General features: G+C 36.2%; 1 protein-coding gene across 2 annotated transcripts in view; it reads left to right on the top strand.

Annotated features, from left to right (window-relative positions):
• Window positions 1-831: 831 nt before the first annotated feature.
• ME3 (malic enzyme 3) overlaps window positions 832-26,077 on the top strand; it is a 296,435-nt gene continuing 271,189 nt past the window's right edge. For both annotated transcript variants that reach the window (XM_051987289.1, XM_051987288.1), the window contains exons 1-2: window positions 832-930; window positions 1,225-1,441. In XM_051987289.1, the coding sequence (XP_051843249.1) occupies window positions 1,241-1,441 (201 nt within the window). In that variant the 5' untranslated portion in view covers window positions 832-930; window positions 1,225-1,240. The remainder of the gene's footprint in view (window positions 931-1,224; window positions 1,442-26,077) is intronic.

Raw genomic sequence — 26,077 nt, 5'->3', positions numbered from 1 at the left:
GTAGTGTATCTCACAGCCAGAGCTTCCAGGAGATAGATCTGTATGATGTTCCCATCATAATCAAGTGTGGGCTGGTGGAGATTTAAGTGATTAACCACGTGCTAATCAGCCGGAGTTGAAAAACAAACTGATGACTTTTAGGGAAACTTCAAGCTCTGGTTCCCAGGGGGAGGCCCTGACTCCTATCATCACCGCTTTTAGCCCAGTTTCGCTTCTTTCCTCTCTCAGGTGCGGCGGCCACACCTGCCTCGAGTCCTCGGCCTGGCTCAGTATTCGGAAGCTGCGACAGCTCCCAGCCTGGCTCAGTGGCTGTACCAGAGGCATAGAGAGATCTATCCAAGGAGGTGGCTGCTGGGCTGCGGCTGCAGAGTCTGAGCTCGAGCTCTTTGCCAACGGCAACTAGCAGGTGGAGAGGGGGCGGGGCCACCCGGCTTCTGTCAAGTCTCGCAGCTGAGGATTTGCTGCGCTTGGGCGGTGCGCCTCACGTGGAGTCGAATCGCTCCTGCCTTCTCCACGCCCCCCCTAGCTTTGCCCTGCTCGACCGAGGGAGGGGGAACCCGGAGAAAATACAGGAGCCCTGAGGCGGGAGGGGCAACCGGGTTCTCAGAACGCATTGAAGGGAAAGGATGGGGGTGCTGTGAGGGTTTCTTGGATTGTCCCCGACCAAACTGAGGTGCAGCTGCGCCCTCTTCACTGGAAAGGGGAGCGCTGGTTTCTGGCCAGGAGGAGCAAACCAGGGCTGTCATTGGCAATCTCAGGATCTGCTTCCTGGGTTTGCTTTCGTTTTGCCGGGGGCTTCTCTTTTCTCCTCCCTCCCTCGTTTCGCACCCCCGCTTCCAGCCCCACTCTTTTTCCCCTCGAAGCATATACACGGAGACTGCGCGCTTGCTCCCGGGCTCTGGGTAGAGAGTAGCCTCTCTGCAGCTGCAGGTGAATACAAAGAGAGAGGTGACCGGGAAAGGGGCGAGAGGTGTTTATTGCAGGTTGGGGACCGAGTGTGAGAGGAAACAGGGAGAGGGGGATGAAGAACTAACGCAATGGAACCCATTATGACACTTGACTTTCATCCTTTTTGCTGCTCGTAGACTACCTTCTCCGCCCTCCTCCACCCCCAGCTCCCAGGTGCGAGCATGCGTTCACCCGGAGCTCGAGGTCGAGGTGACTACTGGGTAACTGCGTGCCGAGTCCCTGATATTAGTTTCTTGTCTCATCCCCATCTTTCAGGTTTCTCGAGAAGAGGATGAGTTCTCTCTTCAACCAGGGAGCTCGGGTGGCTCTCCAAGGGAGGGTCGGCTGTGCCTTCCTGTTCCGGACGCCTCCTTTGACAGGCATCCAGCTGGTACGGGCCAGCAGCAGCTCCGGGCCCGCAGGGTCCCATCCAGTGCCCTTGGCCTTGAAGAAACGGGGCTACGACGTCACCAGAAACCCGCATCTCAACAAGGTATCTGAGGGAGAGTGGTGGTGGTGGTCTGGGCACGAAACTGCAGATGAGGCTGGTTGCCTCTGACTCATGGCATATCTGCCAAATATTGCCCTTATTCCTAGAGCCTTAACTTCTCTCCTCCCCCTTTTGCAAAAGAATCCAGCCTCAGTATCAGTGTTTTCGCTGTGTGTCTTAGTAAGTTGTTACCGGGGCAGGACTGTGACTTGATTGGCTGTGTTTAAAAAGCAAAGCAAAAAAAAAAAAAAAAAAAAAAAAAAAAAAAAGCCTCATAAATAAAGGTAGACCAGGTGCCTTGGATTTGAGGCAGCATGGTGCGGTGAAAAGACCGGGAGTCAGAGCAACTGTACTACATTGTAACTCCTCCTGATAAGTTAATAGGATAGAGTAGCTTTAGTTATCATCCATCATAGTACTTTTATTTTGTAAATGGGAAAACTGAGGCCCAGGGATATGAGAAGATGAAGTGATTTGCCCAGGATTATATATGTAGTTAAGTAGTAGAATGGAAATTTCAAACCTAGGTTATTTAGTTATTTATGTGACTTCAAGTAACATTTCACTCCATTTAACTACAGAAGGAAGGAGTTGGACTAAATGGTTTTTAGGAACCCTTCCGGTACTAGGATCTATGACTGAATCTGTCACCTGGAGGATTGGATCCCAATAGTGCCTATGCATCCTTGGACAGGTCATTTGCATCTCTCTGAGCCTAAGTTTCCTTATTTCTAAGAAAGAGGACAATAAAATGTGTATTTAAATTGATTAAAGGAGATTTCACATATGGAAAAGTAGTTTGCTAATTGTACAATGCTATAGAAATGGAAGATAGGACTTCATATGTGAAAAGTGGTAAAGGAAGAGAGTTGGCACAGTAGATAGAATCCTGGGCCTGGAGTCAGGAAAACTATCTTCTGGAGTTCAAATTTAGCCTTACTGGGTGAACCTGGGCAAGTCACTTGACCCTATTTGCCTCAATTTTGTGTCCTGTTAAAGTAGCTGGGGATGGAAATAGCAAACTACTCCAGTAGCTCTGCCATAAAAACTCCAAAAAGGATCATGAAGAATTAGACACAACTAAACAGCAGCTGGAAAGAGAATTGAACTTTGGAGATGGAAGGGACCTTGGTGATCATTTAGTTCAGAAACTTGTAGAACTACCAAGTGAGCTTCCAACCAAATAATTGGGATGTCTCTAAATAAACAAATTAAAATACTGTTTCTATTTGAGTTTGATATCACTGCTGTAATCCAATTCTTTTGATTTTTACATCTGAGGAAATTGAGGCCCAGAGAGGAGAACTGATTTCCCCAATGACACATAACCAGTTAGGGGATAAATAGAAAGAACTTTGGTCTTGGAATATTCAATTAGGAGCTCTGTAGCACTCTGCTCCTAGTCTTTTATCTGACCCATTCTCACTCATACATTTATTTCTGGCAGTCCTGTTAACTACTGGACTTAAGAGTGGATGAATGATGAATACTCTGATAGAAAATGATTTTGGCTAATAGTCAGGAGACTTGTATTAATCTTGTCACTGGTTGTCATATGACCTTGATTTGTGCTTAACCTGCAAGGTTTCAGGTAAGACAGGGTAGAATTATGGACAATGCCTTAGACTTGGAGTAAGAAGTTGTTTGGATGCTGCCTCCCTTGGATCCATTCTGGAACCAAGGGCTTGCTGCATCCCTAAACTTCAGTGTGTAGCTTACTCTTTTCTCTTCTTTTAACAAACTATTATTAGAACATGGGGGGGGGAGTTTTGCCATCATAAGCATAATAAATTTTATTTCCTTGTTTTCAAAAGAAAACTTATTAAACAAAACAGTCCTTCATTATGTATATAATGCAAATGATTTGACCATATCATTTTCTAATTTATTTTCAACATTCTTGAAAAATTTCCAAATTCTCTCCCTCAAGTCCTCACACCAATTGAGAAAATAAATATGACACCCCTTATACTTGTGAAGTCATATAAAACACACATTTCTATATTAGCTATATTACAAAAGTAAAAAGCAAGAAAAGTAAAGAGAAAACTCTGCACTCAGAGTTCATTGGTTCTCTGGAACTGAACAGTATTTTTCATCATGAGTCCTTTGGAATTGTCTTGGATCAGTGTCTTGATCAAAGTAACCAATGTGATCATAACATCATTAAAGTATTATTTCTGATAGAAAGTCCTTGTTTTTAACTCTGTGATTAATATTTAACTAGAACTTTCAGTCATCTTGCATATATTTGACCTGAGGATACATGAATTGTGGACTACTAACTTTCCTTTCTTATGAATTGTTAATACAATAAAGGATTGGATCAAAAGACTATTTTCCCTGGAATTGTGGTCTCTTTAAAGCTTCCATAGTCTCTGTGTTTCTCCAGCTGTGGGCATGTCTTTCCCCACCCTTAAAACAGAAATAAGGCTTTACTTGTTAAAGGCAATGTTTTCACCACATTTTCCTGGTAAGTGGCTACTTTGTTTTTCCCTAGTCCTCTTGATCATTGGTGAGGAAAGTGCTGAGAATGCCAGTGTAAGATTTTGTGTTCATTCACTATGAACAGTGGATCCTGAAGTCTTTAAAAGTATCTTCATTGAAACTTCCTTTGGGTAGGGCTTTATGGTCTCAGTAAGTAGTCTAGTGCTGATCATGTGATCATTTTATTAGAGACTGATCAGGTTAGTCTTAGAAATCAGCCAAGTAATTATTGACTTCATTAGGACTGAGGAGACTGGGGTTTCCCTGGCTTCATTCAGGTCCTAGATAAACTTTTCTTGGTTTGCCTTAATACTGATGCCTTCCCTCTGAGAGCATTTCCAGTTTATTCTATCTATATGGTGTTGGTGCATATTCATTTGCATTTCATTTCCCCCATTAGACTGTGAGCTCTTTAAATCAAGGGCTGTGGGGTTTTTTTCCTTGTTTGTTTTTTATTTATTTATTTTTTGTATTTTCAATACTTAGCACAATACATAGTAGGTACTTAAAAATGTTTGCTGACTTGGCTGGTTCAGCTCTTGGGGGGGGGGGACGGAAGAGGGGAGAAGGATAGGCAGAGAGGCAAATATGAAATATATAAGAAACTCTTGAAATATGATATTGATCATATGATCTGATGTTCTACCTAAGTCATAATAGGAGGTATGGAAATTTAAATCATAAATCATATAACTGGCCTTCTTGTTGTTCCTCCTATATATTAGTCCATCTTCCATCACTATGCTCTTGTCCAGGCTGTCCCTCATAATTGATATACACATTCTCTTTATCTCTGATTAGTTTGTTTAAAATTTAGCTTAAGTTCTTCTTCATAGAAGAAGCCTTTTACTCATTTACTCAGGAGATGGCACAGTAGGTAGTACACTAGATCTAGAGTGAGGAAACCCTGAGTTCAAATCCAAGTTCAGATATAAATAGTGGTTAACTTGGGGAAAATTATTTAACCTCTGTCTGCCTTCAGTTTCCTGGAAATAACACGTACCTCCCAGAGTTTTGAGGATTTAATGAGATATTATTTATAGAAGCACTTAGCACAGTGCATGGCACAGAGCAGGCCCTTAATAAATGTTTATTTTCCAATAACTCTCAATTACCTTCAGTTTCAAATTTGCCTTTGTTTGGCATTCAAATCTCCTCATAATCTGTCCCTGTTTTCTTATCCCTTATTCATCTTCACATACTCTTTGATTCATCCAGTAGCCTTGATGTTCCTCAAAGATTACTGACTCTGGACATTTGTGGTGGCTATGTCTCATGCCTGGAATGCTTTCTCCCATCTCTGCCTTTTAGCTTACCTGGCTTTCTTCAAATCTTACCTCAAGTCCTGTCTTTTACAGGAAGCCTTTCTTGATCTTTAAAGCTGATGCTTACCCTCTTGAGATTATCTCCAATGTATTCTGTATATAGCTTGTTTGTATGTATTCGTTTGCATATTTTGCCTATATTTCCCCCATTAGATGCTAAACTTCTTGAGAAGAGGGAATGTTTCTTATTTTTTTTAAATAATCTCTAGCACTTAGCATGGCATCTGGGCACATACTAGGCTCTAATAAATTTATTAATTGAATTAAATTCTAAGCATTTCCTCATAGAAAAATCCACAAAGGGGCTGCATTTGCTTGTGCCCTTAAAAAAAAACTTTATGGTTTATAGGGTTTAAGAACAAAAGCAAAATTCTGTAATCAATATTAAACAAGAGCACAAAGTTTGTTAGAGTGTTTTATTTGTCTAAAAAGAGACATAGCAACTTAATTTTGGTGTACCACAGAGAGTTATTTTACTAAAATAATTAGTCTCTCTTTTTACTTCTCCCTCTTAGGATTCCCTTTCAACTGAGTCAAAGGCAAACTCAAAAAAAAAAAAAAGCTTCTCCTAATTGAATTAAACAGACATTTTTGTTCTTAGTCTGATCATTACCCAAATCAGTTTTAGGGAAAATTCCTTCCTAAATTGAACAGGACTTTCCCTGTTAGGCCTTCCGTAAGAAGTAAGGCTTCAGATTCAAATTAGACTAAGGCCTCTCTTCCTCCCTCTTTTTCTTCCTCCCTCACTCCCTTTCTTCCTCCCTCCTTTCTTCCCTTGTCTTCCTCCTTGTCTCCCTTTCTCCGTCCCTCCTTTCCTCCCTCTTTTCTTTCTTCCCTTCTTGCCTCCTTTCCTTCCTCCTTCTCTTCCTTCCTTCCTTTCTCCCTTCTTTCTTTCCTTCCTTCTCCCACACCCATCTTCTTAAACTGTGATTTGCAACCCCATATGGGGTCTCCTAACAATATGAGAGTATGAAATTATTATCAATAAATATTTGATTTGTATTTTATTTACCTGTATATCCAGGGTCATATAAAATTCCTCAGCCAAAGAGGGGTCATAAGTAGAAAAAGCTTAAGAATCCCAGCTAACCACAAGGCTTATAAGGCTAAGTTTCCTATAATTTCAAACTTTGGCTTTAGTTTACTAAACTTATAGTTTACCTGATGATAAGCATATATTATGTTTTAATGGAACTATGGAAATCAGAGATGAGAGACATAAAGTAAGAATTAAAACTGATGTACCCTTGTAGTTCCCAAGAAAGTTAAGCTTCTAAGATGCCACTTTTCTCATGGAATTGTTCCAAATTGGTTAGTGACTAATACTAAGCCTATGGCTATTCCCTATTGTATAAATAATGTTGTTTAAACTAGATATGGCTTAATTAAAAAAACTACTTTTTTATTGCTAAAAATTCACATTTTTGAATAGCTGATAATTTATTGTTGTTATAATTTAAATTTATCATTTAAATTTAATTTTTAAAAAATCATTTAGCCTGAATAGATACAGATTTCTGATTATGAGGCCCAATACTAAAAAAACCAAAAAAACAAAAACAAAACTTAGATACCCTTGATTTAGCCTAACATTTTCTGTTTGCAAATGAAAAAACTGAACCCCCAGAGAAGGGGAAGCAGTTTCTCCAAGACTAGAGTACTAAGGAAATTTAACAAAGTAACTCTAGTCTATTGATTCCTAATCCACAGATTTCGAGAGTAAAATATTCTGTGAATTATGATAATCCTTGTTAATTTCTGTTTTGCATAATTCCTTCTTAAGAAGGCAAAGAATTTTAGAACTAGAGGAAATAACTGTAATCCCCTTGATGATTGGGTACTGTTTTTCTTCTTTTTGTCTTAGTATCTCTTACACACAACATAATGCTTTGCAAATAATAATTAATATGACAAAAGTTTATTAAATTGCTGATTTGAAGTAAATGATCTTTTAGTTTTCACCAAAACTCTGCTTTTTAAAAATTTGTATTAAAATATTAAATGTATTTTGTTGAAAGGATAAGTATGACTCCTCATTCTATTGGATGGGTACATGTTTTTTCCAGGCACAGGCTTTTTCTTTTTCCTTTCTCTTATTCTCCTCTCTTCTTTGTCCTCTCTTCTCTCTCCTCTCCTCCCCATTTTTTGTTCCTTTCCTTTCCTCTTCCACCCCCCCTTTCTTTCCATTCCTTTCCTTTTTTTTTTTTTTTTTTTGCAGCATAAGGCATATCAGTTTAGTTGACTGAACATGTAAAGCTTTAGTAAGCAGACATCTCATTGGCTACACATCTGGAGCTACACCGGAATTTATCTTATTCCTTTTAAAACAAATTGTAATTTTACTGCCATGTATCGTTTCCGTTTTGCTTTGGTTGAAAGAGTTAATATTTATAGTTACTAGAATTATCATACTATTACCTTATTTGCCTTTGGTTTGCACATGGTAAATATTTGTTATTGATTTTTTAAATCTATATTGTTTATGCTGAGAGGGAACATGTTCTAGAAAATAGAGGAACTGAGAATAAAGAAGGTTTGGATCCAAATCTTGCCTTTGATTTATATTGGCTGAGTAACTCTAGACAAGTCACTTGACCTCTTAATGCTCTAGGCAGCAAGGCATGACCTATATTGGTAAAGGAAATTTCCTCATCAGGAATTCCTTGAGCTAGTGGAATCATTAAAAAAAAAATCCCTTTTTTTCCTCATGAGGTAAGAAAGCAGATTTCACCTCATTTTACAAAGGGAATAGTTGAAATATGAAAATATTCAATGATAGGGACAGCTAGGCAGCACAGTGGATAAAGCTTTAGCCCTGAAGTCAGGAGGACCTGAGTTCAAATCAGACCTCAGACACTTAGCATTTCTTAGTTGTATGACCCTGGGCAAGTCACTTAAGCTCAATTGCCTCAGGAGAAAAAAAAAAGTTCAGTGATATAGCCAAATGCCCTCTAATTATTTTCACTAATTTCACCACCAAGATTCTCTACTGATGCCTTATTGTGGTATGGCAATGGCTGTGGGTTCTCAAAGGTTTTGGCATTAGAGCATAAACTCTGACAGGTCTAGCTAAATTGGATAATATAAAAATAAACTTTGGATTTCTGTAATGGTTTGGCCCCATTGTTTCCAATCATAGCTCAAAATAGTCCATTTCACAAATTAGAGGAAAACTATGATTCTCTCCACAGCCTTCCTAGTCTGATCTTTTGGTAAGGAACTTTCCCATTTGGCCTCATGTAATATTCCTCTCTACCAGTTTTTTGTACTATTGTATATTATAGTGGTTTGTGTTAGATTCTTATCTCAGCTTTTCAAAGTCAGGCAACATTGTCTAAGCTTTGCACAGACAGTGCCTAACTCTCTGCACATAGAAGGTCCTTCATAAATATTTGTTTAATGAAGGAAAAGCACAGATTTTGTGGGAAATATTGAATATTTCATAGTTAAACCCTAGTTCTCTCTGCTTGATTGTGTAAAAAGATTTTCAGAACTTGAGAGATCATGTACTCACTGTACTGGACCCCCAGATCTTCCTGTTGTATGTTAAATCTCTTGTGTGGAAACAGTCTGTTCCGTTCTTCAAGGAGTGTGTTATCCTTCAGAACACTTCATCCTCTGTCACCAGCATGCACATGACCTATCATGAAATAGTGCTGCCCCACATCTATTGTACTCAAGCATTTCTTCCTCTGTTTTGTTTGTCTCTGGAGTCTGGTGTTCAGAAAAAGGATGAATGGAGAGGATGCCCAGTCTGCTGACTATTTATGGATCAGTGCATTTCATTCATGGCTCCCTGAATTCCTCTGGAACTCTTAGAAATGTACATGGCTTCCCCAGGAGACAGCCTTTTTGCATGGAGCTCATTAATTTAGCTGAATGAACATGTAAAGACTTGATGGCCAGCCATTCTATGCTGGCTGAACATCTGAGGCTACACAGGAATCCTCCTTTTTCCTTCTAAGAGCTATTGTGATTTATTGCATTCTATAACATTTGGGTTTCATCTCCGTATAAAGCATGCTTAAAAACAATTTTTTTTGTTCAGTGCCAGCTTGGAATTTAGTCGTTTTATCCTGTCTCCTTTTGGGGTGTCTGTCATCACTGACTTGGCTCTTGGATCACTCTGAGGTGATCAATGATTTGAAGCCAACAAACTGAGAAGTTCATCAGAGCTTGTCAGCCCTGAAGGCAGATAACTTAATATGCTTTCCCAAAGTCTGTGTGTCATATTAGTGGTAGAATTGGGCTTCCCTGATTAAAGGAGAAGGGACAAATTATTAAGTAAATTCTTGTCCTATAATCATCAAATTTGCATTTTTCTTACCTCTTCATTCAGTCACTCAGGAAGACAAAGACCAAGTGTATCTGAGCTATTTTAAGGACCAATTGGTATAGACAAATCATATTTAATCCTTCCTAGCTGGTTATTACTATAGTTTCTAGATATGGAAAATTTGTCTATGTGGCTATGGCATTAAACTGAGTAAAACTCAGAATGAATTACTACTGGAAAGCACTAACACAGAAGTCAGAAAAAAGCATGCATTCTACACTAGCTCAATTGATTTTCACTACAATCTTTACAGGTTGTGAGGGAGGGAGAGAGGAATATAGGAAGGTAGGGATCAAATATCCCTGTTTTACCAATGAAGCTGTTCAATGAAATCAATCAATTCATTTGTTCATGCAACAATTTTTCTTAAATTCTATTCAAAACACTTTGCTAGATGCTGACAGACATACAGACGTAATTGAGTCAGTCCTTATAGATCTTAAGAATCATAAAATGGTGGAAGCAAAGATGACTTTAGAAGTTATTTTGTTTCATGTTCTTACTTTTTAAAGAATGAAACTGGAGTTCAGAAAAATGCTTTGCCAAAGTACATATAACTATTAATGATAGAAAAGGGATAGATATGTATATCCATGGACAAGTAGATAATGAATTGACTAAAGAACTGGCTAGTAGATGAAAAGTCGGGCTTGAACTTGGGAGATGACATAGTGATTTTGAAGATTCCTCGATGATCACTGTCACATAGGCTGATATCTAAAATATCAATATTTTCCCTGTAGCATTATATGTTTCTGAATCCTAAAGTGCCATATTTATGTAGGTAATTTGTAAGAATCAAAATTATAAATAACCCAAAGAGCAGTGGAAAGAAATGTGGTAGGAATAAGCAGGCAAAAGCACATAATCATGTGTAAATGACACATGATATGTTTTAAAGTATGTCATTAAGGACATTCATGACCACATAAAAAGGTAGAAAGGGTTGTCAGTCCAAGTAGTGCAGTTATTCATGGAATATTAAAAGAAGGTGAGGATTGTCTTGAAAACATAAATGAATCCTCTATGTAAGATTTACCAAAAGACTTGAGTAAAACAAATAAACAAACAAATAAATAAATAAGTCACAAATAGAACAATTTTGAATTTGATTTAGCCTGGTTGATATAGGAGCCACATTGATTAGATCAAACATCCATCTCTATATTTTATTAATTAAAAACTTGTGTGTATATAGAATTTTTCAGTTTTCAGTGGGGTTTGTATGCTAGGTTGCCTCTCCTAGATCCCTTAGATACTATGCTATCTCCATCTCTGTATAGTTGAATCATTTTTATGACTACATTTTCTCATGCTTTTTATGAATTCAGATTTGTCTTATACTTGCTATGTCCAATTGCATGTAAAAACAAGCTGCTGTAATAAGAATCCACTGAATACTCTAAAAGCTAGCATGTGTAAAAGGTTAAAAAAATCTGTTGGAATCTTTGTCATTGGAGTATGTCACCTGTCAACTGGAACATGGAGACATCTAAGGATGGATTTCTCAAGCTGCTTCTCTAGTCTCTTCTTTGCTATCCCCATTTTCCATTTTTAATGTTCTCTGCAGCCCAAGTAAACCCTGGGGTTTAATGGATTTATGTGGGATAGAATTTTTGACATTTCTCCCAAAGATTCCTTTTTGTATGTGCCTTCTTCACAAATGCCAGTTTTAAAAAGAGTAAAAAGACCTTTTGAGTTTTATGCCCATAACGAAAGGACCATTAATGTGCAGTACTTTTGTGTTCAGAGAAACAGGATTACAGTCAACTTCAAAAACCTTGACTTTGATGTCTCTGAAAGCACATCGGGAAATCCTTTGGGGTGGTGTCTGCCTCCCTTGCATCCCAGAGCACAAAAGATGCTCTATTATTATGTGATGAAAATCTGACGGATATCCTACTACCAGGGGAACCAAGGTCAATTTTTAAAAGCATGCATTCATACTGTATCCAAATGTGACTTGGCAGCCTGGCTGAAACACCCTCCTGACCAAATAAAAACAGTTAAGAATTAACTAGTTTCAGAAGGATAAGATAGTTGACTTAAAGTTTATAAATTTTTGAAAATGAAAGTGATATGTTTTTATGCCTGTCACTCAAGTTAATTTTTTTTATATTAAGGATCCAGTGCATTAACCTTATTCTATCATAATGTACTATTCTATCCTCCTCCTCTATCCTCTTTATAGTCTTTATCTATCTATCTTTCTCAGCTTTTAGCTCCTCTTATGCCTTCATTTATCACTCCTCTTTAGATGAATCTGAAATTTATTCTCTCTGGAATTGCAGTCTACATTTCTAACTCTGACTGATATCACTTCTGGAGAGTCTACCAGGGACCTCAAATTCATTATGTATAAAATCATATCTTTTCCACCAACATTTTCCCCTAACTTCCAGGTTTCTTCTGATGCTACCACGATTTTTCTAGTCACTTGGGCTCCATGCCTTGATGAGTCCTCTTTTCTTCCTTCCTCCTTATATGCAGACAAATTTTCTTGATTAGCACTCCAAAATATGTCATACATACTTCACCTTTTTAATCTTTAATATGCAACCCTAGTTTCAGCTTTTATTACTTCTTCTCTACTCTGTAATTATATCCTCCAAATTGGTCTCCCTACTGTCATTCCCTTTCCTTATTTATCTTGTTCATTTCCACCTAACTTATTTTCCTAATGTCCAACTCAAAAACCTTTACTGTTTTGCCTAATAAACCATTTCCTAGCAAATACTACAAATTCTGTGGCTGATGGAGTTTATTCTCAAACCACCTTGTCAGCTTCATCTTGTATTGATCTCCAATGGTCAGCCACTCAGAATTGCTTACCTATTACTGAGCTTACTTTGAATTTTTGCTCCTTTTATTATATAAATCACCTGGATAGAATTCTTCCCTACCATGTCTATGTTCACCAACAGCTAGGTCTTTCTTATGAGTAATAAAATCCTCCAAAGTGGTAGCTTTATTTGATTTTGAACTGTATATTTCTATTGGATTAGAACAAAAGGTTTGTATGTAATAGATATTCCAGAGATAGTTATTGAGTGAGTGAATGGAGGAATCCTAAGATAAAATAAATGGAGCATAGGCACAAATAGCCAATTTACAGGGTCAATAATGCAAAGATTTTCCCTAATTTTGTATATAGGTTCAAAGAATCTCAAGAGTTTGAAGGAATCTTTGAAGTCATCTAGTCTATCTGTCACACAAATGATTCCTCTATACATGATTCCTGACAAGGGGTTATCTAATTTCTGTTTGAATATTTCCATAGCTAAGGTAGGTACTTCTTTACAAAACAGAAACAATTGTAGAAGATTCTAAATGCAATTCCCCAGTTTGCCTTTTGTTTGGCAAGAAAGGAAAAATCTTGAACCAGCAAGGTACATTATTTTAATTTTACAATGTGGGTTTTAAGAACTAATAATAGCTCTCAAGGAATAATCTTTCCTTCTAACTATATATACTATGTCCCAGCTAACTCAAAACATTGGCTGAATCTGGAAAGGCATTAAAAAATTCACAGCTCTCCATGTTCTACTAGTTGCACTTTATTTCCAAACCAGAACTTTCAATACCATGTCATTTATTCCTATACCTGGGGCTGCTATTTAAGTTCATGCTAAAAAGATCTCCATTTTAAAACTACTACAAACTCAGTGAGTTACACAAGAGTTAAATTTAAGGATACCCATGATCCATACACATTTTAACCTATAGGGCATATAAAACTGAATAGGTATTGGATTGCATTATAAATAAAAATATTTTAATCAAGAGCCTGTTATGGGCAATCCACTGTGGTAGAGGCTGATGATGACATACAAATATAAAATCCAGTACAGTTCAGGTATGGTCTTTGCCACCAAGTGGCATCTAGTCTCACAAGGTAGAAGTAAAAATGAAAAGAAAAGGAATCCAGCCAGAAAAGGAAATGAAGAAATGAAGTACCACTGCAAATCACCTAAAAGTACTTGGAAAAGGTAGACCAGTCGTTGGGGATGAATGACTAATGAGCAGATCAAGAATTTCTTTGGTATGATACTGTTCTTAAAATAGTTAAAGGAAGTCCCTTATGTTGGGTAAACTCTAATGATAATGATAATGATAGCTAGCATTGGCATAGTACTTTAAAATATGCAAATCACTTAATGTCTCAGCTCATTTGATCTTCCCAGTGGTAACTTTCTATTATCTGTAGGATTCAATACAAAATCTTCTGTTTGGCATTCAAAATTCTTCCCAACCTTGGCCATTCCTTCCTTCCCATCCTTCTTAACATTTTCCTTGCATATACTTTGCAATGCTGGGTATTGCAGCTCCTCAATATATACTAATGGCTTTTATTTTTGCCTTATGTGGAAGGTAAAATGAGAAAATAATGATGATAGTAATGCAGGAGATGACTGGCATATATAAAAATATCCACAAAATGTAAGGTTTAAAAGCAGATCTGCCTGCCTCTCCTCTTTTTTTTTTTTTCCTATTTCCAATTCTCCTTCATAGCTGTCAGAAGTCTCCTTATAGATAAGGCTTGTCATGTTACTCTCCAATTCAAAAGTAGCCTTCTGGTGGCCTTCTAATTGCCTGATACCCCAAGAAACTTACTGTGTTTTCATGTCTCTGTGCCTGAGTTGATGCTGTTAATTTTGTCCAGAACTGTATTCTTCCTCCTGTACTGCTATCAAAGTTTCATACTTTTTTTAAAGCCGAAGTCAAATGCCATCTTTTCAAGGAAGAATTCCATGGTCTTCCAGGTCAGTAAAGACCTCATATAAAATCTTCTCATGCCTCACTTGAATGAATATATTACGCAACAATAGCTATTACCAGTAGCTATTGGTGTCTGTCTTAGGCTGTAAAGCTCTTGACCAGAGGTTATAGCTTTTTCAAACTTTGTATTTTTCCTAGACCCTGCACATAGTCCCCTGCACACAGTAGACAATAATAAACGTTTCCTGCTTTCTATTTTTGTTATAAAATATATCTGTATTTCACAGTTGAAACATTCAATAATTGGGTATCAATTGTACAATCACCACTTCCAATCTCAAAAACCATCATACTCATTACTAGAGAGATTATAGTCTGCATCAAGTCACAAGAACACAAAAGATCCTCACATGGAGAGGTATGTTCACCAAAGGAGTTGACTTCTTATTCAGGCAAAGAGATGGTGGTGGGCAGGGAACAGAATCTCAGTGTGAGAGGAATTCCCTTTGGATAGTGAGGTTTTCCAGAGGCTTCTGTTTGGAGATGATACTATGTTGATTATATAAAATCCTAGAATATTATCGTCTCCTTAATGAACTTCAAAGGAGAATGACAATAATTTGTGGAGGGAAAACAAATGGATGAAGAATGTCTATTGCCTAACCTATGGCACATAGCAATATGGACAGTGCATTGGGCCAATCCATCCATACTCTGTTGTTAAAAGGTACTTCAGATGGACAGTGAGCTGGGTCCAGTACTAAATAGGAAGAAAAGAGAATTGGATGATTTTGGAAAATTGCACAATGCTACACATACACACACACACACACACACACACACACACACACTCACCTGGGTGGGAAGAAAAGAGGATGGATGGGCTATATGTAGTAGATAGAGTTTAGTGCTTGCCTTGAAATAAGAAAGATCTGGATTCAAGTTCTGCTATATAATGATTGTGGTGACCCTGAATCAGTTACTTAATTTCTCAGTATCTTAGGCAATTCCTCCAAATTACAAGTTGCTGATCAATAAATAATTTTTAAGTGTCTACTATATTCCAGGGATTGTGCTAAGTGCTTTATAGGTATCTTGTTCATTGAGGAAATGGAGGTAGAAAAAGGCTAAGTAAACTGGTCCAGGGTCACACAGCTGGTAAGGGTCCTGACTCTAGGCCCAACACTCTATTGCACCATCTAGTTACCTCTAGGGAGCCTACCTAAATGGATAGAGAGAATTTCTTTATTCAGAAGTTCACCAAAACAATGAAATCATATATTTAGCTTCTATTCCTATCTTTTTATTGATATATTCTCTTTTAGTACAATAGATACTTTGCACTTTTTCCCCTCTTGTGCCAATTTGTATTTCTTAAAGATTGTTAAACAAAATTACCTAATATCATGATTGTGATAAATAGTATATAACTTTTTTTTCCTACTTTTTCTATTTCTGAATTACTAACAGGAAAGGAAGAATGTGGGATTTAATTATGACAAAATATTGTTAATGGTTCACATAACATTTTAAATAATACCAACCTTCTTCTGAATGCACATTCTTCTGATGTTTGTGGCTTTCAATATATGAAGCACTACAACCTTTGAAGAATAAAAAAGATCAATGAAGAGGCACATATTGAGTTTATAACAACTGCAGCCTAATACCAGAGATAACGGGCTTAAGAGTTAGCACAAGCAATATCATTAAGAACTTCTTATAAGGAACTTGTATGAAATAGGAACAACGTTAGAATAACGAAGGGTTTGGCAGTAGAGGAATTGGAGACATCCAAAGCTTTGCTGAGAATAAAGGGAGGAGGAAATAGTATCTGGGACAAAGACAAAGTAGGACTGACTGTGACAGAAAAAGGAGATGTCAGGGAGGACTAAAGATCCTAGTGACTTTTTGGAAAAGAAGACTTAGGTTGAGTCTATTTGTCGTTTCAATGCTTTCAGGGACTAAGGGAAGTTTCAAAAAAAATCTCCTCCTCTCTCAGCTTTCCCTCCCAGTAGCAGTCTGTCAGTAGTCAATTTTATGTTATTTAATATTATATTAGTCAATATTATGTATTGTGTTATTACTTTACCCAAATATTTCTGGTGACTTGAATTTCGTCTCTATAAAGAAGTTGGTATTTAACTAGAAATAGACACAAATATGAATTAAGGCAAAGCACCAGACCTTTTATTTAATGGGGGATCAGAGCAATTATGGATATATACTTAACTTTTTTCTCTAGCATAGAACCAAGAAAATATTGTACACAGTAATAGCAATATTATATGATGGTCAACTATGAATAATTTAGCTATTTTCAGCAATACAATATTCTAAGAGTTCTAAAGGAGTCATGAGAAATGCTATCCACATTCAGAGAAAGAACTGATGGAGTCTGAATGCAGATCAAAGCATATCATTTTTCACTTTATTTTTTTATGTGTTTTCTTTTTTCATTTGGTTTGTTTCTTCTTTCACAACATGAATAATATGGAGATTTGTTTTATACAATTGCACATGTATAACCTATATCAAATGCTTACTTTCTTAGGGAGGGGATAAGTGAAAGAGGGAGAAAATTTTAAAAATTTAAAAATGAATGTAGAAAATTACATTTATATGTAATGATCCAAGACCATTCTAATAGACTTGGGATGGAAAATGCCATCTCTACCCAGAGAGAAAACTAATAAGAAACTGAAAATGGATCAAAGCAAAGGATTTTCACCTTTTTTTGGGGGGGGTTTCTTTTCCTTTCTCATGGTTTTCTCCTTTTGTTCTGATTTTTTTCTTTCACAAAATGACTACTTTGGAAATATGTTTAAAATGTGTATAACCTGTATCATATTGCTTGCTATTTTGGGAAGAGGGGATGTAAAAAAGGGAGTGAAAAAATTTGGAGCTCAAAATCTTATAAAAAATGATTGTTGAAAACTATCTTTATGTGTATTTGGAAAAAATAAAATGCTATTGAATTGCATGTACTTAGAAAATTAAAAAAAACTATAGATGAAAAATAATTAACTTCCTAAAGTAGCAGAGAAGGGATCCCCTTGGACCTGAAAGGCATTATATTCCCCCTAGATTTAAAATGAACTCATTATTGTAGCAGGGTGTTACAAAGCTAAGACTTTTAAAAATATCTTTTTCTTGATGAAAGTAGTTAAATGAAATCAAGAAAAAAGTCTGAAGTCAAATTAAGGAAGATGAAGAAAATAGAAAAGATTTCATTGTATTATCATTAGCTCCGTGTGTGTGTGTGTGTGTGTGTGTGTGTGTGTGTGTGTGTTTTAGTAGCTGTTCCTTGAAGAATGAAAAAAAAACAAATCAGGATCAATAATGAGTCATTTTTCATAAACTTATTTGTATGGTCTGAGCTTTTCATAGGATAAAGTTCTTATCTTGGAAGCATGATATCATAGAGATTTAAATGATGAAAACAAATTTTTCCAAAAAACTGAAGAATTTAGGAAACTTTACTCTTATACTTACAGCAAAATTGAAAGAGCTTTCGTTTGCACCCTGAGTTGTTCCCAGAATCTTTGATCTTTTCTGATTGACTCTATGAAGTGATCCACTTTGACTCAATATCTTCCTCTAAAAATGAATGTTTATTATAGGGTTACTATTACAAACATTTGTAACTGCTTTACATCAGAGAAGGAATGAAGGTTGTAAACACATTTGTAATTCATTTGGGGTATGGTGTTTAGATCTATGGCTTTTCAAATTTGACTTTGTCAGAAAAGAAGCTTTTTATATCCAGTGTAGGAAAGTGCTACTTTATAAAGTTCTTTGCTCAAATAATCTTTTTACCATGTAGTTTTTATTGTCTAGCCCTCTATGTTCTTCTTTATCCAGGGCCATCTCCAGTCATCGAACTATATCTTGTCACTGGACCCAGATGGCTCTGGAGGGGAAAATGAGGCAGGTGACCTTGTACATCCTTCCCTCACTTAAATCCAATTCACTTGTATGTCATGGTATTATCTCCCTGATGTCATGGTCCTCTTCAAGAACAAAAAACAAAGAACATTATAGCCCTCTGTGTTCTACTTTTATGTCTATTGTTACATTGTTCATGTTATAGTCTCTGCTATATTCTTTATTGAAGGACTCAGAATAAAGCCCTTCTTCATGTTTGCCCACTTTCTTCTTTGAATATATTATACTATTCTCCAAAGAGATGTATAATTTTTAATATGAGGTTTGTAGCTAGCTTTATTTGTAATTAGGGGCTCAAGTCATCAGATATCCATTTTTCAACTTTGTCAATAACTGGCTTAAATCTTAGTATTTTGTGAAGTTTACTGACTGTCTTGTGGCTGAAAGTGAACTGTGGCTATTTCATTACTTCTCATAATCAATGATGATGATAACCAAAAGTTTTTTTTTTTTGAATCAAAAATAAACCTACTGTATTTTTCCCTCATTCTGAATCCTCACACTTCTCACCCAAGGTCAGAGGTTATAGACTGTAAGCATGTTTAGATAAGAGGCACAATAGGAGGTGTCATTGGATTTAAGAGACCTAAATTCAACTCTTCTTCTTTACCTCCTGTATGACCCTGATATCCTGGACCAGGTTTACATTAGGCTAGCCCAGTGATTCAGGCTTAAGAGACAAAATGCAGTGACTCATTCATGAATTAAAAACAAATTAAAAAAAAAAAAACTTACTAACAGGAGATTAAAAGAAAGCTGAAATTAAAATGATATTAAAAATGTTGCTCCCCTTTTACTGCTTAGTCACTAGGTCAAGAACTCATATTTTCTCTGACCTCAAATCCTACTTAGTTTGTTCTTTTTATAGTTCAGTTGGCAAAGCAATCAAATGTCCTTTAAGCAAGGAGAAGGGACAGCCAGGCCGGGAAGGTTTAAGAGAGAAAGATTGAAAATAAGGCCTATATTAAATGCAGGAGGTTGAACTTGTTCCTTATCCTAGGCAGAGCTTGAAGGCATATGACCAGACTTTTTTTTTCCAGTCAACTAAAAAAACAGCAAAGCAAGGAGTTCCCCAAATGGAGGCCATTTCACTATTATACAACCCCAACTCCATTTTCAGCTCATTTTTGTGTATTGTCTATCCATAATAAAATGTAAACTCCTTGAGGCATTTTACTTCATTTATTTATATTTATTTTTATTTATATTTATATCTTTAAAACTTACTTTACTAAATGCATGTTGCCTTGTCAAAAGGATGCAAAACAAACATTGCTCCTCCTGTACATGGAAAGTAACCTAATCTTCCTAAGCTTTAAATTTCTCAACTGCAAAAAGAGAGTTGGATGTGAAGTCCTTTGAATTCCCTTCTATCCCTTCTATCTGCAGTAGTAGAATAGTTTGAGTTCTTTGCCCCTTATGAAATCGATTCCCATGGTCACATTTATAGTTTACTCAAGTTTCCCCTGTCTACCCCAGAGCCTCTCTTCACTTTTGTCATCCTTTGCGAAGTAAGGGGTTTGCTCCCTTTATCTCTTCATATACTCTTTAGCTATTTGAAATGCCCCTGGAAAGCTGATGTAGTTTGACAATCATTTCCTATTCTATAACTATCTTAAAGATTTTGTCTGTGTACACTTAAGGAGAGAGAAATTTACAATTTTATTTAAATTTTAATTTTCCAAAACAGGCATACTAATGCACTGTTGGTAGAGCAATGAAGTAGTCCAACCATTCTAGACAGCAAAAATAACCAACTTTGAAAGAAGTTATGTTGATTCAACACAATGACTCATAATCATGAAGCATTTGTAATGAAATATACTATTCACCTTCAGAAAGAGAACTAATGGATTCGAGAGTGTAGCTTGAAGTATGTTCTTTCTTTCTCTTTCCTTCCTTCATTTCTTTTTCTTCCTTCCTTCTTCCTTCCTTCCTTCCTTCCTTCCTTTCTTCTTCCTCTCCTCTCCTCTCTTCTCCTCTCCTCTCCTTTCTTCTCCTCTCCTCTCCTGTCTTCTCCTCTCCTTTCTCCTCTCCTCTTCTTTCCCCTCTCCTTTCTCCTTTCTCCTTTCCTTTCCTTTCTCTTTTCCTTTCCTTTCCTGCTGTATATAACCAATGTGAAAATTTGTTTTACATAACTATACATTTATAATAGCTTTTGTTTTTTCTTGCCTGCTCATTGGTTAGAGGAGAGGGAGGGAAGAAGAGAATTTGGAACAAAACAAAAAGAAGAAGAAAATAAGTCTCTGTACTCCAATAAATAAATATATTTTTAAAAGAAAGTTAATTTCCAGTATTCCTTTATTTGTGTTTTACTTTGATTTGAAACTTTGATGGTATTATCTCTGCTAGCATAAAATCTTAGGCACTTTTGTTATACCAGATTTCTGTTTAAATTTTTCAACATAACAGTATCTAGGCAGTTTTTTTTTTTTAAGGAAAAAAAAAATCAAGATCCAATAAATCCAGGCCTGGCATTTTGGAATGAAATTCTCCAGATAATTGTTTCTTTGTTATGAAAGATATCAGTTATATTCAGTATAAGGTGAGTGCCCTTTTTCAAGTCATACATTATAGTTTTCACTACTTTATGAATTTATGTATATGTGTAAGGGAGGCATTTATTCTTGGAATAAATATTTTTGTGAGTGACTTTAATTTCAAGAAAGCCTGGACTAATTGTTAATAAAAAGTTTTTTGGTTTATTTTTATTAGCCTTTTGTCATTCTGTTGTAACAACAGCCTACTTCAAGCTGGAAAAAAACAAGATTAGCATTTCTTCATAGGAACATAGATTTAGAGCTAGAAAAGAACTTAGAGGCCACTTTTCTAACCTTGATATTTTTTGGATGGGGAAGCTGAGGCCGAGAAAGTTTCACTTAATAGTATTTTATTTTTTTTCAGTTATATGTAAAGATAGTTTTCAAAACTCATTTTTGTAAGATTTTGAGTTTTTAATTTTTTTTATTCTGTTCCTCCTCTTTTCCCAAGACAGCAAGAAATCTGATATAGATTATACATGTATAATCATATTAATATATTTCCTTATGAGTCATGTTGTGAAAGAATCAGAACAAAAGGGAAAAACCAAGAAAAAGAAAACGCAAACTTCCCCCCTCTTTACCCCCCTAAGTGAAAATACTATGCTTTGTTCTTCATTCAGTCTCCATAGTTCTTCCTCTGGCTGTGGATGCCATTTTCCATCCTAACTCTCTTGGAATTGTTTTAGATCACTGGGCCCAGAAAGTTTCATGACCTATCCAGTCAGTTAGTAAATAACAGAACTAGTTTTCAAACCTATGTTTACTGCAATGCACTCTTCTAATTAGTGAATTTAAGGCCATTTTCCTCAATTCATTTTGGGTTCTGGATTTTGTCTACAGTGTGGACAAAAATCCTAAAATATCCTTTTATGAACTCATCTGCAAGGGAAAACATTGGTCAGATACAAAGTTTAGATACATAGGTCAGATGCAGCTTGCCAATTAACTTCCTAAGGAGATTTCTTCTGCAAGATTTCAGGCAGAAAGAAAGGTTCCACTGAAGAAGATGAGTGCTTGGTAGCAATGAATTCAGGAATTCTAAAAGGTAAGTTCCCTCCATAAGACCCTTTATTTTAGATACTTTGTGTAATAATGGAGTGTAGTTATTTCCTTCAGTGTATGCTGGAAGATCATTGTTTGTGTTTTGCTGTTGTTTATAAGAGTTAAATTAGTAAGCACTAATTTCCTGTAAAAAGATAAAAAAGATATCTATAATTGCCATGTTAATTTGAAGAGTGATTGCAGAAATGAATACAGCTGTGCTTATTTCAGCAAACAGATTCTACTTGGGCTTCTCACTGTGTGTGTTCAGGCACATAGTTTGTTCTTAACTTGTTTTGTTTGGAGGAAGGGTACCACAGCCTTGCAGGCAATATTTAATCACCTCTGACTCTGGCTTTTGGGTTTAGACTAATAATTAAAAGTCATTTGGGTTAACCACAGCAGGGAACTAAGAGGACAGGACATATCAAAGGTAAGCCACTATGGGTCTCTTCCAAGGGAAATTCTCTTGGCGGCAATGAACTTACTGGTCCATTCATCATGTCATAATAGAAGTACCATATTTCACATAAGAGAAACTGGGTTCAAATTTGACTCTGCTCCTTATTGGAGTGTGTTTGTGACCTTACTTACTGTGTGACTTTGGGGCATAATCTGTTGCCTCTTTGGGCCTCCCTTTCCTCGCTTATAAAATGGAAGTATTGGTACAGACACTCTATTAAGTACTTTCTATCCTTAACCACATGATTCTTTGTTGTTCCATGAAACTGATAATTGTCAACTGGATCATTGTGTTTTGGTGACTGTATTTTATCTCAGTCTAGATTAGAACACTATGCAGTGAATTTTGTTATTGATTTTTCAACAATCAGTCATGGTTAGGATTAAAAATATACTTCTGAAAAAGTTATTAGAGGTCATCTAGTCTAACTCCTCATTTTAAAAATGGAGAAACTGTTATGGAACCAGAAAATGCATATAGAAATAGAACTTGTCTACTTTGTATGTAGAAATAGAACTTATTTAATTAGTCTAATATTGCTACCTATATATGTGTGATGGAAAAGACCCTGTATTTGTTTGGAGCTTGAATCCTGGCTCTGCTACATACCATGAATGTGACTGTGGATGAATGTCTTTTATTTTCTGGATTAACAGTTTGCTTAACAAGAAGTTGGATTCTAACTTTGGATTAATCCTTATCACCTCTAAAACCCATTATGCTATGCTGAAATATGGTTTCTAGAAAGCATACTATGCTTCAAAATATTTCCCTTACCACATTATTATACTATGGGCAGCTAGGACTGGGAAGAAGGAAGACTCATCTTCTGAATTCAAATCTGCCTTCAGAAATTAGTTGTGTGACCCTGGGAAAGTCAAGAAATCCTGTTTGCCTTGGTTCCTCATCTGTAAAATGAACTGGAAAAGGAAATGATAAACTGCTCTGGTATTTTTTTCCTAAGAAACCCCAAATGGGGTCATGAAGAATCAGCAGGACTGAAACAACTGAACAATAATACTATTACACTGACTCAAATGCCACCATAAGCAGTTTATTCTTTTGTGTTCACAAGTCTTTTATAAACACAGAGAGCTCTACAAATCTTAATATATGAACTAGAAGTGCTTGTGATCTTCCAAGGTTAAAAAGGACCCATGAAATCTCTTAATTGTCAGACATGATAATCTTGTTTCACACCCAATCCTTCTTGATTTATCTGCTATTCTGACAATTTTGGTCCCATATTCTTACGGAATACTCTTTCTTCTTTGGATTTTGTGCTGATACTTTGTCTAAATCGCCTTTGCTGATTCACCATTGACATCATGCCTCTTGACTATGAGTGTTCCTAAAATTCTCTCCTAGTTTTTCTTTTTTTCTCCCGCTATACTTTCTTATATATATAAGCTTCCATCTGTATAAGGATGAATGACTCCCAGATATCCATGTCCACCCCAAGTTTCTCTCTTGAGTATCAGGCCAGTGTCACCTATTGGATATCCTAAATTGGATATACTAAAGACTTCTTAAATTTAGCATTGAGTTTTTCTTTTCTCTTAAATCCTTTTCCTTCTTAAATCTCTTATTTCTTTCAAAGGCATTGCCATCCTTCCAATTTTTAAAGTTCATAATCTCAGCATTTTCCTGGAGTCTTCATTTTCCCTCATTTTTTATATCCAATTAGTTGCCAGATCTTTTCCATTTTTACTTTGGCAACATTTCTTTTTTTAAACATATTGTATTTAACATATATTTTACCATGTATAAACATATTTATACAATTTTCTTGCTGCAGAAGAAAAATCAAATCAAAAAGGAAAGTAAATGAGTAAGAAAACAGAATGCAAATGAACAACAAAAAGAGTGAGAATGTTATGTTGTGATCCACATTCAGTTCCCACAGTCCTCTCTCTGAGTATAGATGGCTCTCTTTGTCACAAGATCATTGGAATTGGCATCAGTCATCTCATTGTTGGAAAGAGTCATGCTCCTTAGAATTGATCATCATATAATATTGATGTTGCCATGTACAGTGATCTCTTGGTTCTGCTCATTTCACTTAGCATCAGTTCATGTAAGTCTGTCCAGGTCTCTCTAAAATCATCCTCCTAATCATTTCTTATAGAACAATAATATCCCATAACATTCATATACCATAACTTATTCAGCCATTTTCCAACTGATGGGTATCCACTCAATTTCCAGTTTCTCTTGGCAATATTTCTTACATCAAATTCCACTCACGTAGCTACCACTTTAGTTTAGAGCTTCATATCCAAATCACCTAGATAATTTCAACAACTTCCCATAAGACTCTAATCACAAAAAATATTGCTACCAAAATAATTTTCCATAAGTATGAATCTGACTATATGATTCTCACCTGTGGCTCCAAGAAGCTGTACCATGTGCAGTGGCCACATCTTAGCAAAACCATCTCCGCAGATAGACTAAACCAAATTGAGAGTATTTGAGGAGCCTAAAATCCAGTGATGAGTTAGGGAGATGTCTATCCCAAATGTGTGAAGACTTTTCTGGTAAAAATGGGCAGATGGAAACAGTTTGTTCCAACAGCCATGAAGATGGCTGGAGCAGGTACTGTGGAGTGTTTAGAGCTTGGTCAGGCGTCAAAGATGCCAAAGTTATATTATGCTTCCAAGGCCATTGCTGGTTGTGCTAACTTTTGTCTTTCCACAGGACTTCAGTGACTGGAAGAGAAAGTAAGGATGATGACTTTATACACTTCTGCCTCACATTAAGTCTGATTCAAATCTAGATATCACCCCATAATGTCATTGGTCCTCTTTTAAAATGAAAATGAAAACAACTCAACTGATTCCAGTGGCTTCCTATTGATTCTAGAATAAAATTTAAACTCCTCTTTTTAGCTTTAAGAACTATATATAATCAGATTCCAATCTACCTTTCCACAAGTCATTGGACATGATTGTCTCTCCTTCACCCTGCTGCTTAGTCAAATCAAATTTCTTTCTGTTCTTCTCTCATGGCACTCCACTTTCCAACTCTCTGACTTTGCATTAACCAATCCACATTCCTGAAATAGATTTCCTTCTTACCAGCATATCATAAAGTCCTACTCTTCCTTAAGAGGCAATTCATACATGTTTTTGCAAAAAAGTTTTGTTGGTCCTCCGAATATCTTTTCTACCATAATCTTATAACTTGCTACCTTTTGTGTGTTTTATTTATGTTATATATATTTTTATATATACTTGTCTCTCCCATTATAATATAAACTCATTGTGGAATAGGAATCATTTAATTCTTCCAACTTATTTTCCTCATTGGTTAACATAATGCCTGGCATTTTATTGACTGACCAATTACTTAACAGATATGTTTTTGATTGACTTTATAGGTCATCTAGTCCATTTGTTTCATTTACCCCAGAAAAAAGAAGCAATTTATCTAGCATCACTTGAGGCATTTCAATCATATTATATTTAGATTTATAGATAGGCTAACTAGTCTAAATAGTTGATAAATCTCTTATGTGATAATCTTATAGGCATGGTAGAATGAGTGGGGAGGGAACATACATTAAATAACCATTATATGCCAGATACTATGCTAAGTGCTTTACAAATATTATCCTATTTGATTCTCACAACAATCCTGTGGAATATAATTTCCATTTTATAATTGAGGAAAGCGAAAAAAAGACATCATTTAAATGATTTGTCCAGCTATATGAGACTGGATTTGAACTTGGGTCTTCCAGACTCTAGTTCCAACACTTTTTCCATTATTCTA

The sequence above is a fragment of the Antechinus flavipes genome, chromosome 3, assembly GCF_016432865.1.
Source record: "Antechinus flavipes isolate AdamAnt ecotype Samford, QLD, Australia chromosome 3, AdamAnt_v2, whole genome shotgun sequence".
NCBI lineage: Eukaryota > Metazoa > Chordata > Mammalia > Dasyuromorphia > Dasyuridae > Antechinus > Antechinus flavipes.
This window is presented reverse-complemented; position numbering and strand designations above follow the sequence as displayed.